This window comes from Pseudorca crassidens, chromosome 7 (assembly GCF_039906515.1).
Source record: "Pseudorca crassidens isolate mPseCra1 chromosome 7, mPseCra1.hap1, whole genome shotgun sequence".
Classification (NCBI taxonomy): Eukaryota; Metazoa; Chordata; class Mammalia; order Artiodactyla; family Delphinidae; genus Pseudorca; species Pseudorca crassidens.
Window position 1 is genome coordinate 10,137,339 of NC_090302.1, and position 16,611 is coordinate 10,153,949.

A 16,611-nucleotide genomic window follows, 5' to 3' on the forward strand; every position below is an offset into this window, starting at 1 on the left:
GTGAGGGGAACAAGACATAGTTTCTCTTTCATGAATTCTACAACCTAGTGAGGGAAATGGGCAAATAATTAAGCCAAATAATGTTTGCTTAGAAGCTGAGTTAAGTGCTCTGCGGGGAAGGAATGCCATTTGTGAGAGCCTCACCTGGGAACCAGGGAGGAATTCCCTCAGAAAGTGATGCCAGGGGCATTTGGCAAGGGAAGGCTCCTGGCAGATGGAACTGTGTGGCAGTGATGCTGTGGCAGGAGGAAGCATGCTGTGGTCAGGGAACTTAAAGACATAGCAATAGAAACTGTCCAAAAAGGAGCTCAGACAGAACAATATAAAGGTCTTGCTTCTACCTAAAAATTAGTGGACATTTTCTCCCTAAAACTTTACCAGGAAATTTAGATTTAACTATTCCTGTCTGAGGTTGCTGTGGCTTGACAAACGTTATGATGTTATTTATCAGTTCTACTTTCCATTTATGGGGGGGTGTGTTTTAGAGAAAAGGAAATCTTGGGAGTCTTAAAAATCTTTTCTCTGACTTCAAAGAGATGAACTTCTGAGCTGCAACCATCAGGATCTTTCTCTTGCTAATGCCTGACACACTCTTAATATTGCTTGTCACCAAAATAAGCAGCAGAGATCATATAATGAGCATTCTGGACATTTCAGAATCATGCATTCTTTTATTTTTCATTTAAAAAACAATAAGCATTAATCTGTCTTGTGTTCATACTTTAGTGTGTTTTGTATTTTCTGAAGATAAGAATGAACATGTCAGATCACATTTGGTAGAAATCTGGGATGCTTCCTGGAATGCTCCTGAATTTTCATATATGAATTAAATGCCATCTATTTATGGGCTATAGGCTTCTGTCTCTTCATAAAAGCCATACTGGCCTTTGAACATAAAATGAATATTGGTCAACAATTCAATGCAATGAATTTTTCTAATGAAGAAATTTAGCTTTATTTGATGATATGTGAATAAGGGAAATTCAGTTAATTGTGCTCATTAAAGCTTTGGAGATCTATATATCTGCCCCGAAAGGATCTCTCTTTGGCAGCAGGCTCCATTTTGCATCCACTCATTTCTTAAGCTTCCAGTCCTCTTACAAGCTCCATGGTACCTAAAAGGGCCTGCTCCTTCCATGCCAACCCAACTCTAAAATTAAGCCTCTTCTTGTGGATCCAGTTGTCCTGTACTTGTTTGTTACCGTTTTGATCATTCTTCTCTCTCTGGTAGTGACTCACAAACAGGACTTTCAGGTTTCTCTGTCTCATTGCTATCCACCATGCTTCTGTTAGATAGTTAATTCTGCTTCTGTGTAATCAGAAGCTTAAAAGTGGTAGAAGAAATTTTGGCAAAATGAGAAACTTTCTTCATGCCAGGCACTGTGCAGTTAATTATGTCATTTAATCCTTATAAGACCCTTATGCAGTAGTTATGGTTATTTCTTCCATAATTCCAGAACCTAGTAGAGAAAATGAGCACACTTCCCAATCAGACAGGCCATGCTCAGAGTCTCTAGGACAAGTGATTTTCTCTGTGTAGTGGGGTGAGAGATTTCCCAGACTTCTTTGTACTGTTCCATATTTCTAAATTGTCTACAGTAAGAATGTATTAATATTACACTTATCAAAAATTTAATTAAATATTTTATAAAGAAAGGAAAATGAAAGTTATACATACATATTATGGGACATCTGGAAAGTATAGAAATTTAGAAAGAAAAAAGTGCTCATTGCTTTAATGTAAATATAATCTTTATGAACTTTTTGGTCCCTTTTCTTCTAGTCTTTTTATATGTATGTAATTGAACATTTTTATATAGTTGTAATAATTTCTTATTGTTTTCTCCATAAAAAACTGAGATGCCAGTACTCATATATTGGTGAACTGTAAGAATGCCTCTTTCATTTTCACTTTTTCCTGGGCCTTCTTCCCTTGTCTTGAATTGCTATCTCTGATACATGTGCACTGCCTTGAAAGCCCCATTTGGCTAACAGGTATCAATGTGACAAGCCAGAAAAAGAAAAAGAAAAGCTTATTACTTCTCCTCAACACACACATCATTAATACCCTCTATGTTTTTTTCATGGGTAGAGTGATTCAGTCTACACATTCATATATTCATTCATTCAACAAATATTTGTTCTAAATGCCAGCCATTTTACTCTTCAGTGAGGATGCAGAGATAGTAGAAGAATCCCTGCTCTGTAGGAGAACATAGATGCATAAATAAGAAAAGGAGCAGTGTGGTAAGTTATATGCAGAAATATCAGCCAAGTTCTGTAAGAACACAGAGGAGAATCACTTGGATTCTCCTAGAGATCCAAACGATTCTCCTAAAGAAATCAAGGAAAGCCTTTCATGAGTAAGAAAATGGAGCTCAGACAGATTTGGTTGCATAGCTCGTTCGTGGTTGTGTTGGCATTAAAACCAGATCTCACTGCAAAGCCCGTCTTCCTTCCAACAAACTGTCATGAAGAGGCACCCCGTTTTTGTTGTTTTGGAAGCTCTAGGTGTCTATATTTGGCAAAGTCCTGAGTCAGGGACCACAGCTGCCCCTTTTTTCTCTCCCCATTTCAAAATGCCACCAATTTCTGATTTGATCAAAGAGTAATGGAAGAGAAGTAAGGAAACCTGAGTTCTCTGAAAACCAGCTTTGCCACCATTTAACTAGGTGATCATGGGCACCTTATTCCTCTTTTCTAGGTATCTATTCCCCGTTTGTAAAAGTGAGGAGATTGAAATAAATCTCTCTAAGCTTCTGATTTTTTATAAATAATATGTCGTGGTTTCCTTCTCCTTTTTAGCATATGTAGCATTTCCATATGATTGTAGGTTCCCAAGGGCCTTGGGAAATCTTGATACACTATGGCTTAGGCAGGGGAGTAGATGGTAGTCAGGAGTGAGGGCTCTTGACTGCCTGGGTTTGAATCTCAGCTCTATAATTTACATGCTGTTTAATCTTGCATGTAAGATGAACTTCATTGAGCCTTAGTTTTGTAATTTGTAAAATAGAAATAATAATAAAGGACTCACAGAGCTGATGGGAAGATGCAGTGAGCTTATGTGTCTAAACCACTGTGCCCAGTGTCTGGCACGTGGTACTCAATAAATGTAGCTAATGATACTAATGGCTGTTTTACTAGTACTAATTTGAAGTCCTGAAGCAGTTTGAGAAGTCAGAATATCACAGTAGCTTCTTTTATTAATGATTCCCCTGTAAAGGCACAAAGGAACCAATATCCGTGTATAGAATATGGAAGTTTAGTCATTTTTTTTCCCCTTAGATGTTCAATTAAGGGTTGATAGCGGGTGGAGCACTGTTTACTGCTAAACTTTACTGAGGACCCAGAAACATAGAGTGGATTATTCACTCTTTTCCTTGCTGTGTTCCCAGTGCTCAGGACAGGCTATAGCACAGTGTAGGCACTTTACAAATGTTTTTTGAATGAATAAATGATATCACACTTTATATTTAAGAACTGGGGGGAGTAATAGCACTTGGCACATTGAGTCTTTTGGCTTTCAGAGCTTAGGCTGTGACATTTGCTGAGTTTGTTTGGAGGAGATTTGGGGGCATCCTGTGACAATCAAAGCAGGATTCTTCTGATGCCACTGTTTGGCTTTCTGCTTTGATCAATAGACTTATTATTTGCCCTTGAAACCTCTGTGGTGCTAGGGATTCACAGACATTCCTCAGGATGATTTACACGGCAGTAAATAATCTGTGCTGTCCATTGCTTGCTTCATCAGTGTCTGCCCTGCTCATAAAATCCCGGAGGCTCAGTGGCCCCGAGGCTGGAGCACGGTGGACATGTTCACTCCAGTTACAGATGTTTGCACATAGAACATGTTGCTCACTTTCATTGTTGCTTTGTTGCTCTAATATGCATCCACAATTTGTCTTTAAGGGTTGACCTAACTATACATGTTATTTTCCATCTGACTTTATTATAGTTACTACCATTTATTTTTTTACCTCTGTTATATGCTAGGCACTACATATATTATCTCATCAAAACTTCAAAACCCCCTCTAGGTGACTGTACCCTTTCTGTAGAATTGGAATCTGAAGGGAACGAAGCGTATTCTCTGAAATCATGTAGTCCATGAGCAATGGGGCTTAGGTTGAACTCAAGTCCCTTTGGACACAAAGCCCTTAGCTACTACACCATGATATTTTCCTCATCTAAAGGGCTTTCTTCTCCTTCTACAAGTGTTTTGTGTTGAAGTTGGTAACCTTTTGCAAAGATTGGTAGGTTTCCCATACCATTCAGAGATGAATTTTAAGTTTCTTAACAGCATTGCAAATACATGAAATTTATAGTGACAAACATAGACAGATTACTTTCTTGTTATCCATCCATTTAGTAAATTTACAGGTCCCATTAATTTAAATCTGTCCTTATTACCTATTTTATATAATAAATATCTCTTAGTCATGACAGACTGAGTATAGATCACCTGAAGTAGGCTCTCTCTCAATAAGCAGAGTTGCAGCTAAAGATTTGTGAATTAATTGGGAAAATTGCAAATCAGGTAGTCAGTGAAATAATTCATTGTCACATCCAATCAATAAACTTTGTAAATCAACTCATTTAATTCAAAAAATGATCTATATAGATCAAGCAACCAATTAAACAATTAGCATACACTTTGCAATTAATTAATTTAAGCATCAATCATATAATTAAAACTCCAGATTTAAGCCACAGAATTTAGAATCCTACCTCCTTGTGAACTATTAGGTTCATGCTTCTGAATGCTAGCAGATTTGCATTTTCACAATTCAACTTTGGTGCAGGGTATTTTAAAGTGTTTAAGTTGATTTCAGTTTTAAATTTTCTTTATGTTAGTTTAGTTTCCCACCCTTTTTCAGCAAATTGACTTTTTATTTCCCCCAAAGGAGAAGGAGTGTTAATTCTAAATTGGGCAAAGCTGGAATCTGGGAGTACTGACTGGACGTTCTGGGGAAGTGAGACAAGTCCAGAAGTACTTGAGAAGGCTAGGTATCTGCGTCAGGATGAATTGCATCATTTGCTTTTACTCTGTTAAGTGTCCTTGGTGTTTGGAATCAGATCCTGCCAAGTGAACCTGATATTCTTCAGAGAAAGGAGAACTGTAAAGATTGTCTTGGTTACCTTGAGTTCTTCTGATCTAGAGCATAGATATTTTCTTAATCCTGAACATAAATCAAAGACCTCTGATTCCCTCCAAATAATTTTTTCCTCCTTTATAGTTTTGTCTCTCTTTTATGATATTTATTTTATTATTATTATATTATTTACATTTATAAATATTATAGCTAATGTAGTGCTTACTTTTTCCCCCTGCTATACTCTAAGCTTTTCCCCCTGCTATACTCTAAGCTTCCTTTGAGGGCTGATACTCAATCTCATCTTTGATCAAAGGAGTTACGTTCTGGGTCTTATCTATTAACAGGTGCTCAGTAAATATTTGTTGAAAGAATAGAGCAGTATAAATGTTCTCCTTTCACATTGTTTTTCTCCCCCTTTGCGGTGCCATGTGTTTTCTCTTTATCAAATGAAGTAGGGTTTGGGAGATCTAACTGTATCACCAGGCTTTGGGGTAAAAAACAGTAGTGTCCCAGTTTGCTGTACACCATAGCTTCTGGTCTCTGCATCCCTCCCTCACCTTGGTGTTCACTTACCTTTTTGGTTTTTCTTACAGTGATAATGTCAGTGCCTACTGCCTGCATATTGCCGAGGATGATGGGGAGGTTGACACAGATTTCCCCCCACTGGATTCCAACGAGCCCATTCATAAGTTTGGCTTCAGTACTTTGGCCTTGGTTGAAAAGTATTCATCTCCTGGTCTGACATCCAAAGAGTCGCTCTTTGTTCGAATGTAAGTATTGACTCTGTTATTTATCTCAGTATCTCACCTCTACCTTCTAGTACTTTGGATTTGATTTTGGCTTTGTTCATCAAATGAATGATATTTGGTATCTGGAGAGTCAACATGTAGTGATTACTTTCAGAGAGATGTTGGGGACAACATTTGCATTGTATTCTGTGCCTCTGCACCTGGATTAAATGCAGACTGCTTTGCAGTAGCAAATTGTATTAGGTATATCTTGAATGTCATGTCTAGGAACCAGACCTCTGGAAATACTGGGGTACTTTGGGGCCTATGAAGAACAAATTTGGGGTTTCCCTCTTTCTCATTAAGGAATCCAAACTGAAAATGTGCATTGTAGCCACTTCTCTTTTGTGACTTAAAATGCTTCTTTTTCTCTCCAACTTTGTTCAAGTCAAATTTGATTTCTCTTAGTTGCCTTCCATTAGACTGAGCAGAGGTTCTTAATCTTCCCTGTGCCTTTGGTAGTCAGGTAAAGCCTACAGAAGCCCTTCTCAGAAAAGTGTTTGTAAATGCAGAGAGTAAAATTCACAGGAGTACGAAAGAATTCCATTATATTTAAATAGCTATCAAATTATTAAACAAATTTGTGATATAGTAATATGTACTGGCTTTATTAATACATTAAATGACAAGATCCAGAGGCAGGTCTAACAGTAACTCCTGACGTCTCTTGTTTCAAAGTAGTGGTAAGTGTAAATGATATTTGAGAAATCTGCAACAATTGTAATGTGCTATGATGGTATCTGTGGTTTCTGTTCATGACAGAGTCACCAGTACTGCTCATATGACTGTGGTTTGTTGACTGCATTCATAATTCAAGGAGATGCTAAATATCAGTTAGAAGTTAGTTAAAATAAAAATGTAGTTTTTGTCCATTCACATCTGTAGAGCACCTGAGTCTTACACAGATGTCCTGGTTGTTAGGGGAAAACCTGCAGCGTTTTCTCAGCTTAAGGTCTTCTAACAGAGGCCGTGACAGTCCCACTCCTGGCCATCTCCTGGGAGCAATAGCGATCCCTTTGGCACCCCCTGCTGTTAGTAACCAGCAAATTCACTGTCCAGAAGAGCGATTGCTTTAGAGGACTTTCCCCCATCTTTTAAAAACATATTGCCTTTGTTTCAGGTTTTTACTAAAAATAGGATTATGTTACCTATGATATATGAGTATTTTGGGTGTTTCTACCCTTGACCAAAGAAAGAAATCTGTGTGCCTGGGAGTGAGCCGGGGGTGGCTCCTCAAGCTTTATTACTATCATTTCATCCCTACCCTGAAATCATGTTTGGTGTATATAACATCACATATTTTCCTTCTTTTTACATTTCAGAGGCACTAAAACAACAACTTTAAAGAATATTAAAGTAATTTAAAAGTTTTCCAATGATTCCTCCATCCCAGTATAATTATTTTCATTTCTGTATAATCATTTCCACATGTATATATATTACAGTTTCAGTTCTAGCGTACATATTGTGTTATTTTTACTTAACATTATATTACAAGTATTTTGATATCTGTTCTTAATTCCTACAATCTGCATTTATTATGTAACGTCTCAGACCTTAGGTAAAAACCTGCAGCTGCTTTTCTAACAAACTGTTGATCAGCAAAAATAAAGGGGCTACAGAAACCCTCATGTTTATGCTGTTCCTTTCTGGACTTCACGCAAAGACAGTTCTGCGTAAATGTACAGTTGACTCTGATTTGGAAATCTGAAAATCAGTTCATCCTTGTTATAAAAAATTTTTACAATTGTAATTATATTGATGTTCATATTATATAAAATAACTCATTTAATAAAGTAGTACTTGAAATTTTCAAAAAAATCTAGACAGAGACAGCCCCTGTTTTCATGGAGCTTACTGTCTAGTGGGGGGAGAGTTGTCAAACAGATCATTCAACTGTGATGAGCAATACAACAGAAAAATGTTTGGGGTGATATGGATGCCTGTCAAGGGTGTTGAGATTCTTTCCTTGTTTTGGTTTTAACAAGTGATTCTATAATGATAGTCCTTATCTATATCCCTTTTATTTCTGGTGAATAACTTCCTTAGGATAATTCCCTGTGAATAGGATTATCGATCAGGGTAGAAACATCTTCAGATTCTCGCTTTGTATTGACATATATAGCCTTCTGAAGAGGTATCTATTACAGTGCTACAAATAAAATTCATAAAACCATCTTTTCGGTCTTACCATTACAAGGTGTCATTAGAAGTTTTTTCTTTTTACTTTAAAAGATGTATATAGGGACTTCCCTGGTGGCGCAGTGGTTGAGAGTCTGCCTGCCGATGCAGGGGACACGGGTTCGTGGCCCGGTCCGGGAGGATCCCACATGCCGTGGAGCGGCTGGGCCGGTGAGCCATGGCCGCTGGGCCTGCGCATCTGGAGTCTGTGCTCCGCAACAGGAGGGGCCACAGCAGTGGGAGGCCCGCGTACTGCGAAAAAAAAAAAAAAGAAAAAAAGATGTATATAATGAAATGTCAGTACTTTCTGCTTGAAATTCTATTGTTTATTAATAAATCACTAGAAGAATTGTTCTCATTAGCACATAATTTTTACTACATAAATATTAACATATGATCATAGCAGTCTTTTGATCTGAAAGTCCTTTTTCAAACAAGAGCTTTAAAATCAGTGATTTTCAGTAGAATGAGGTTGGGGGTGGTTTGCGCATACCTTCCTAGGAGAAGCATCTAAGGCTACACAGTGTCTCACTGTGAACCCTACCTTCCAGAGAATGGGAAGAGAGAATGGGAAAACAACTGCTTTAAACCTGATACTTTTTTTTTCCTGAATTACTCCCATCCCTGCACTCTCACTCCCAAACACACACACCACAGTCAGTCCGGTTTTTATTCTGAAGTCCAGGAGTTTATTCAACATGTCTGGAGTGTTTCTGAAAACACAAGGTCAAGCAAAATCTTTATATGTGAGCATTTAGAACAAATGTCAATACATTTTCTCTTTCTTCTTTTTCTCAGTTGTCTGATGAAATAGTACAAATTACTGACCGTTTGCCCTGTGTATGTTTTTTTTGTTCAACAACCTCCCATTCACCTTTCTGGTCTAAATTCCAAGTTAGAAAAATGTCTCCTGCAAATGCAGGACAGAGCAGACCTTTAGGAGTCTCCAGGGACATATCCAAAGTTTCAGAGAGTGAAGTGCCAGCAAAAGAAGTGAAACCATTGCTCCTTCTCTTCATTCCCTCCCTTTCCTCTTTGCATCTCTCTCCCAGTGCAGAATGGGCAGGAAGTGGCTGCATAGACACTGCACTGAACCAGGAAGAAGGAGCTAGGTTTGACAATGGAAAGTGAATTAGTATTTACTAAGGGCCAACTATGTATATGTTATTTCATTTAATCTGAAAATAGCCCAGTTTTTATTATGACCATTTTAGAGACATGAAAACTGAGGCTGGGAAGTACTGCTCTCAGGCCTGGACTTGACCCCATGCCTAACTTCAAAGTCCATTTTTTTTCCAACACCCTGCTAATGGTTGGGATGTGGGTAGGGGAATCAAGTATTGGTCTAGTCATTCAAGTGAATCCCACCGTCTTAAGGCCAAAGTTCAAGAGCATGGTGACCCCTGGAGCCAGACTTCTTGGGTACCGATTCTGACCTTGCCCTTACTAGTGTGTGTGAAATCTCAGATGAATTACTTGACTTTTCTACAGCTCAGTTAAATGAGGGTAGTAATAATACGTCTCTCAGAGCTGTTGTGAGGATTGGATGCGTTAATATGTGCAAAGCACTTAGAACAGTGCCTAGCCTAAATAAGCATTATCTGAATAAGTGTTTGCTGCAATTGTTGTTATTATTAATAAAAATCCTCTGAGGGCAAGAACTGGATCATTAGTGCCCCACAGCACCCAGCATAGCTCCATTACTATGGTGGTAATGGAGTAAATAGAGGGATTGAGTAAAGGCTGAATTGGAATAACTTTTGCTGAACACGGACAGGGGTGGACATTGGAGATCTGCAGACATCCTCTGTGGCAGACATCCTTTAAGACAGGGGTCCCCAACCCCCGGGCTGCGGACTGGTACCTGTCGGCGGCCTGTTAGGAACCAGGTTGCACAGCAGGAGGTGAGCAGCAGGTGAGTGAGTGAGCGAAGCTTCATCTGCCGCTGCCCATCGCTCACATTACCGCCTGAACCATTTGCATTACTGCCTAACCCATCCCTGCGCCTAGCACAGGGCTTCCTAGAGAAGGAATGAACGAATGAATCTTCAGCTGTCTGCGGGCTGCTCGGGGAGAAGGAGGCCCTTGGGCAAGCTTTCTGTCCCACCTTGCTTTCTGAGCCCACTTAACCTCTTCTACAGCCCTGTTTCTGCCTTTTGAATAACCATGAAGCCCCAGGTTGCCTTCTGTTTTTCAGAGGCCCTCATACAGTTCAACCAGGAGTCTCCAATATACCATCTTTCCCTACTCCAAATGAGGCAGCACAGCCTTTGAACTTAGGCTAACCTGGGTTCAAGTTTCAGCTTCACTAGTGACTTGCTCCATGACTGTGGTCTCAGTTTCTTCATCTGTAAAGTGAGGATGGTAATTACTACCTCATGGATTTGTTGTGAGGAATGTTCTTAAATGTAAGGAATGTACAGACCTCTTTTAAAGGAAAATTAATTCTCCTGGAACTTCAGTGTTTGCCCAAATTTGTTTTATTATAATGTTACTTAAACACATACAAATGTAAAATTCTAGCTATAAATTCCATGTCTTTATGCAATCCAAAAAAATTACAAATTAAATGCAAATAAAACTATAACATTAATAAAATAAAAATTAACAACTTTAATGCAACAGATGATATTTTGCTGAAATTAAATCATTGATGTGGGGTTTAATGGATGTTAATTGTTTTACTTGTCAACTTGAATCTTCTGATTTTCATATGAAACATCAGACTATCATATTATTTGTCCTTTTAAACAATGAATGTATCTTTAGGTACTAGTCCATTATTTTAATGGGCCAATTGATTTATAGTGCACCCCCCCAAATTTTAAATTTTTTTTAATTGGAAAAATAAAGAACATTTCTGCTAGGATGACCAGTTTATGCCAGTCCTACCCAGGATTTTCCCTTTTTTATTTTTTTTAGTTTTTTGGCCATGCTGTGTAGCTTGCAGGGTCTTAGTTCCCCAGCCAGGTATTAAACCCGGGCCACAGTAGTGAAAGCCTGGAATCCTAACCACTAAGCCCGGAATCCCTTCCCCACCAGGGAACTGACTTTTAAAATATAAAGTCCTAAGTCCAAGAGCACCCCACTCAGTCCCGGGTGAACCAGGATGATGGGTCACCTTACTTTCTGCTGTTGTCAATTGGTTCTGTTCATAGATGGGCTCTCTGCCTCATTTGTCCTGTGCACAGTGTGACTTGCATACTGCAGGGGATGAATTCTTCAGAGATCAGCAAGTCTGTTCCGTAAAGAGTCTTGTGTACACTTCTCCTGTCACTTTTCCTTATTCAACAAACTGTTTTGGCATATAGCTTGCACTGATGCCGTTTGGCCTTTCTAAGTCAATTACTGATGTTAAATAACCAGCTGCTAGGATACTCAACCCCCCAAATCTCACCAGCTTATCCCACATGTTGGCAAACTTTTTCTATAAAGGACAAGATAGTTAATATTTTAGGCTTGCAGGCCATACAGTCTCTGTGGGTCAACTCCGCCATCATATTGCGAAAGTAGCCATAGAAAATACGTAAATGAATGGACATGGGCTAGATTGGTTGACCCTGGCTTTATTATATGTTTATTTCTTGTTCACATCTGTCTAATGAAGGTCAGGTGGCTCTCCTGGGTATTTCTCCTCCAAGCAGTGACTCAGGGCTCCCCCAGCTGGATGGAGAATGAGGAACATGGAAGACTGGGAATGGTCTATATCCATATCTATCTATCTATTGCTTATATAAGTCACTATATACATCTATTTATATATCTGTATAAAATTTTGCTTTTCAGTGCAAATCATATGTACATGATTTTCATTGGACTAAAAGCAAAATTTTTAAATTCTGAAACTCAAGAGAGCCTGTGAATGCATCTTTTGACCCTAGGGGGTCCATGAACCTCAGGTAGGAAATGCTGCTATGAGAAAATTAGTTCAGACCCTAGTGTGTAGGAAGTGTTATGTAGTTGCTATTTGTTATTTTTATCAGAGATTTATCAGCCTGAATAATTTACACTAAGTTGTATATGGGGTTTAACTTTTCTTTGGGTTATTTTTTATTGCACAATTAATACATGTCCATTAGATTGGGTTGGCTCAAAAGTTCGTTAGCGTTTTTCCGTAAGATCTTATGGAAAACAGAATAGAAAAATTAGAAAATCTGTTTTTTCATATAAAAGAAAATTTCAAATTTCTCTTTGTTGCATCATGCAGAGATAATGACTTATTACATTGTATAATGATTTACATTTAAAAACAGGAGCTGGTTAACTTAAATGAATCCCTAATTGGAAAAGTGTTTTGTGGAAAAGAGTGTGGGGCTGGATACCTTTTGATATTCTTACTGAGTTGGGGCTAGGCTGGTTTTGCCCTCCCAGGCCCTTGGGCCCCAGGAAACCCCTGGAAATAGAGTTGTCGTTAGGGGAAGGAGAATGGATTACTCTAACAAAGTGCAAATTAGGAGCCTGTTAGTGGACGTGGCCTCCTTTAGCAGATCAGCAAGCGGACTTCTAAGGTATCCATTGTTCTTGATTGATTTTGGATAGAGCAAATGTGTGTATAAACAGGAGTCCCTAACTTGCTGACTGCTAGTAGCTACTCTGAGCCGAAGCGTTGAAGTTGTTTGGCTGTCAGCAGTGTGGGAGGGGAGAAGTAGGGGACAGAGGTATTAGGGTGGCCCCTAATACTAGTTAAGAGCTGGATCTCAGCTGGTTTTCAGCATCTGAAGAAGTGCTCCTTGCCAACAATGACCACGCCAAGGCCTTTAGACAGTAGGACAAGGGAAAATGAAAATGAGATCTTGCAGTGGACAGGAGAGGAACTTGCATTGTCCATCTCTTCCTATCCCCCAGCCTGGGCTAATTCAATCAGAATTTATGAAACTGAGTTGACTTTAAAAATGGCAGTGACAAAAGCAGCTGGGGTGGTGTCATTGCGTTACATGTGTTGACATTAATGTTTCACACTGGGATCCTACTCTGGGGTGGGGAAGAAGGGCTTTAAGGGAAGAAAAGTCAAAAACAATAAAACGGACAGACTCTTCCTAGATCAGAAGTCAGTTAATTAAATTGCTCTCCTATATATGTGTTTTACTTAAAATGTTTAATATGTCAGGTGGATGTGGGAAAGGAGTCATTTTAACCAAGAGCTGCAGAGCAAATAGAATCCAGTTAGGATTTTGCTATTTGGGAGATGGACCACGGGGTAGACGTTGGAGGATCTTGTACCAGAAGCTGGGCTGCCTCAGTCAGTGTGGCCCAGAGAGCTCCCAGAGACTGCCGTGGCTTCTCTTGGCTCTGCATAAAGGGAAAGGTTAGCTGCTTTTTTAGGAGGCATGCCCTAGATTCGTTGCTCTTTCCTGTATGAGGGCCTTTCAAAAAAGAGTCTCAGTGGTTTTAGTATACATTCTTGATGAGATCTCCACAGTACACCCTAAGTGACCAGACCGTTATGAAAAGATATCATTAGTTTGAAAACTCACATACTCTTAATGTGATATTGCCTTAATGGTCTTGAGAGGAGGTAGTGGGGGTGAGGGGAAGAAATGAGCGTTTTTGCACACTCAGTTTGGTGCCCCTAGTAGCCATTATCTCATTTATTCCTTATAAGCAACGTATCTTTATAATATATAAGCTAAGGATCAGAGACAGGTAGTTATTTACCCAAGGTCATACAGTTTGGTAAGGGGCAGAGCTAAAATAGGGCAAGTAATAAAATAAGATGCCTGTGCTCTTTGTAACCAGGCCTGACAACATGGCTATAAATTATCCTAGTTATTTATTGGTTGCTTGAGTCATAGAGGACCGACTGTGTGTTGTTTCTTTTCATTCTGTTGTATTAGCAAACATTTTCATTGTCTAGATTGACCTCGTGTATGGAAGTGTAACATATGCAGCCTGTTTAATTTTGTATTTGTAAATGTGACTTGATTTCCTTTTTGGCAACAGCTACTGTCTAGAGAAAAGAAAAGATTTTTCTCTGTGTCTATTTAAAGTGACAGAAATATTGGAGTAAGTAATAAAGATGGAAAGCATTAATTACATACTTCTAAGAATTTAAAGGTCAGACAAGCTAAATATGTATGTTTTGCTCACTGGAATGTCTGTCTGTTGAGATTGTGCCAGGATAACTTTGTTCCTACAATAAAAGCACATATTTTAGATAGCCATCAACTTACTTTGGTATCCAAAAATTATACCAGATTGTTGCTTTGGTTGCTATATATCTTAAAAGTTTGGGACTCACATTTCTGATGTTAATGTGATTTGTTTCATGATCCACCCCCTTTGGCCATGTTTAGTTACTATGTCTCATTTTGCTTTCCTCTGTTCTCCCCTCAGCTTGTGTTGGAGTCTGTCAGCTGCTGCTATGTACCTGTCAGGCTAGTGACTTGTAATGTTTATTAATACAGCGTCAGTCTTGCTGTTGAAAAAACCGTGATGCTTCTCAGAAGGGTGCGATAGAACGAAGCTTTTGATTTCCAGATCCTGTCTGCACTGTGTGGTGAATACATTCTCAGATGTTATGCAGTTCACTGACCTGACAGTTGTGGAACCCCGCCTGGGACCCCATTTCAGCAGGACATATTTGAACAGAAACAGTTTGCAAAACTTTACACACTTAAACTCCTGCCAAGGCAAACTGTTAGCCACTTGAGTTTGTTATAAATACCCAGTGGCGGTGGTTGGAGGTAGCCCACGGTGTGTTTTATATTCTGAACTGAATGTGAGTGTCTTTGCGGTTATATAGAGTAGTAAATAATTGAGTTTGATTAGGGAGAGGGACCTCATTATCCCCCACCTGTGCCCAGCTGGAAGGGGAGGGTCGAAATGAAGCCATTAGCTGTCTCTCTTACTGGCATCTCAAAGAGCTCAAATACATCTGTGTCTTATTTTCTTTTCTGGCACAATCAGTCGAGCAAGCTAAGCAGGCATGACCGGATTTGGCAAGTCCCAAGGACTCTGGCAAAGATAGACAAGGAGAAGGCGGAGGGCAGTCATTTTGGCTTCTCACTGCCCATTAGTCTAGTGAGTTATGTTTTTGGAAAATGTCTCTTTTGAAAAAGAGTACTTTGTCCAATGTCAAATATCACATACTCACACAATACGCTTTGATCTTTAAAAAAAAATTTTTGTCAGCGCAAGGGGAAACAAAATGTGGCATTCCCACTAGTGTAAACTCTCTTTATGGATAAAGAAATACTTCCTTTAGGAAGGACTTCCTTTAAAGCAGGCATGCTGCAGTTATTATAAGGCTTTCTCTTGCTCATGTATTTTCATTTTCTACCTTGAAATGCTCAAAAATGAACATGCATGGAATTGGGACCAGAACAGGCTGGGAACCAAAGGAGTACGTCTTCATCACAGTTATGAACTGGTCAGGACTGGAGGAGGGAGTGCTACTCTTGGCAGCCTTTTCCCACTTTCACAAACTGATACTGTGGCTCAGGAAACCAGGACGTTTTCCAAGGGCTTTTAAAAAGCAGTCTTGTAGGTCATATGGTTAGTCTAAGAGCTGGGACATTTATAATCAAACTGAATTTGTTACAGTGGGAGTTGACCTTTTCCATAGATTGGGCAGTGGTTCCAATCTGGAAGATACGCTCTCTGGAAGTCTCTTCTTCCCCTTAGTCCCCCCAAACTCCCTTGGCCATAGGGAGGTTTAAAACACAGGCTTTGGTGTCTGGCTGACCTGGGTTCAAGTTCTGGTTCCTCCACTTCTTAGCTGCGTAATTCCAGGTATGTGTCTCAACCTTGCCAAACCTCAATTTCCTCCATTATAGAATGGGACTGATGATAACACCTACCTTTTCTGGGAGGATTAAATGAACAAAGTAAGTGCTCAGTAAATGTTGACTGAAGTCATTTTCTCATCATTATATATCACTTCTTTGTCTGAAGAAAAGCTGATAGTTATTATATTATCTATTGCTTATTAAACATTTATTTTATGACAGGTATTATGTTAATTATTTTAGAAGTATTTAGCCCCGACAGCAATCTTATAGTCTAAGAATTAGCCTCATTTTGTAGATGAGAAAACTAGAAGTTAGAGAGATTATATCATTTACCCAAGGAAGGCAGAGCTGGGACTCCAAAGCAGGCTCTATTCTAGAACTTGCTGTGCTCTGCTGCCTTCTGGTGTTGCCACCATTTTTTCAGTATGATACAGAGCTAAATGACAGCTATGTTTTGAGGCCTCCCCACTAAGAAGCTTCTCTGATCCCCCTCACCCATACCGGCTGGGTTCAGTGCCCCTATGTTTTGGCAGCACTCTGAGCTTGCCTTCATCTTTGTGCTTATCATGCAGAGCTGTAATTCTTTGTTTGCTTCTTTGTCTTTCTCTCCCACTGGACTGTGCTACTTGGATTAAGGACCGTATTGTTGATTTCTGAATCCAAAATAGGATCTTTAATAGATGAGTGACCTCAGGTAAATTCCCTAATATTTCCAGCCTCAGTTTTTGCAAAATGGATATAACTTATTAGTGCCTATTTTAGGGTAGAATGAGTTAATGCAGATTTAAAAGGCTTAACACAGCACTTGGCACATAC

At 39.2% G+C, this 16,611-nt stretch overlaps 1 protein-coding gene across 2 annotated transcripts in view; it reads left to right on the plus strand.

The window, feature by feature from the left end:
* MAPKAP1 (MAPK associated protein 1) overlaps positions 1 to 16,611 on the plus strand; it is a 236,967-nt gene that overhangs the window by 123,004 nt on the left and 97,352 nt on the right. For both annotated transcript variants that reach the window (XM_067743307.1, XM_067743308.1), the window contains exon 7: positions 5,690 to 5,866. In XM_067743307.1, the coding sequence (XP_067599408.1) occupies positions 5,690 to 5,866 (177 nt within the window). The remainder of the gene's footprint in view (positions 1 to 5,689; positions 5,867 to 16,611) is intronic.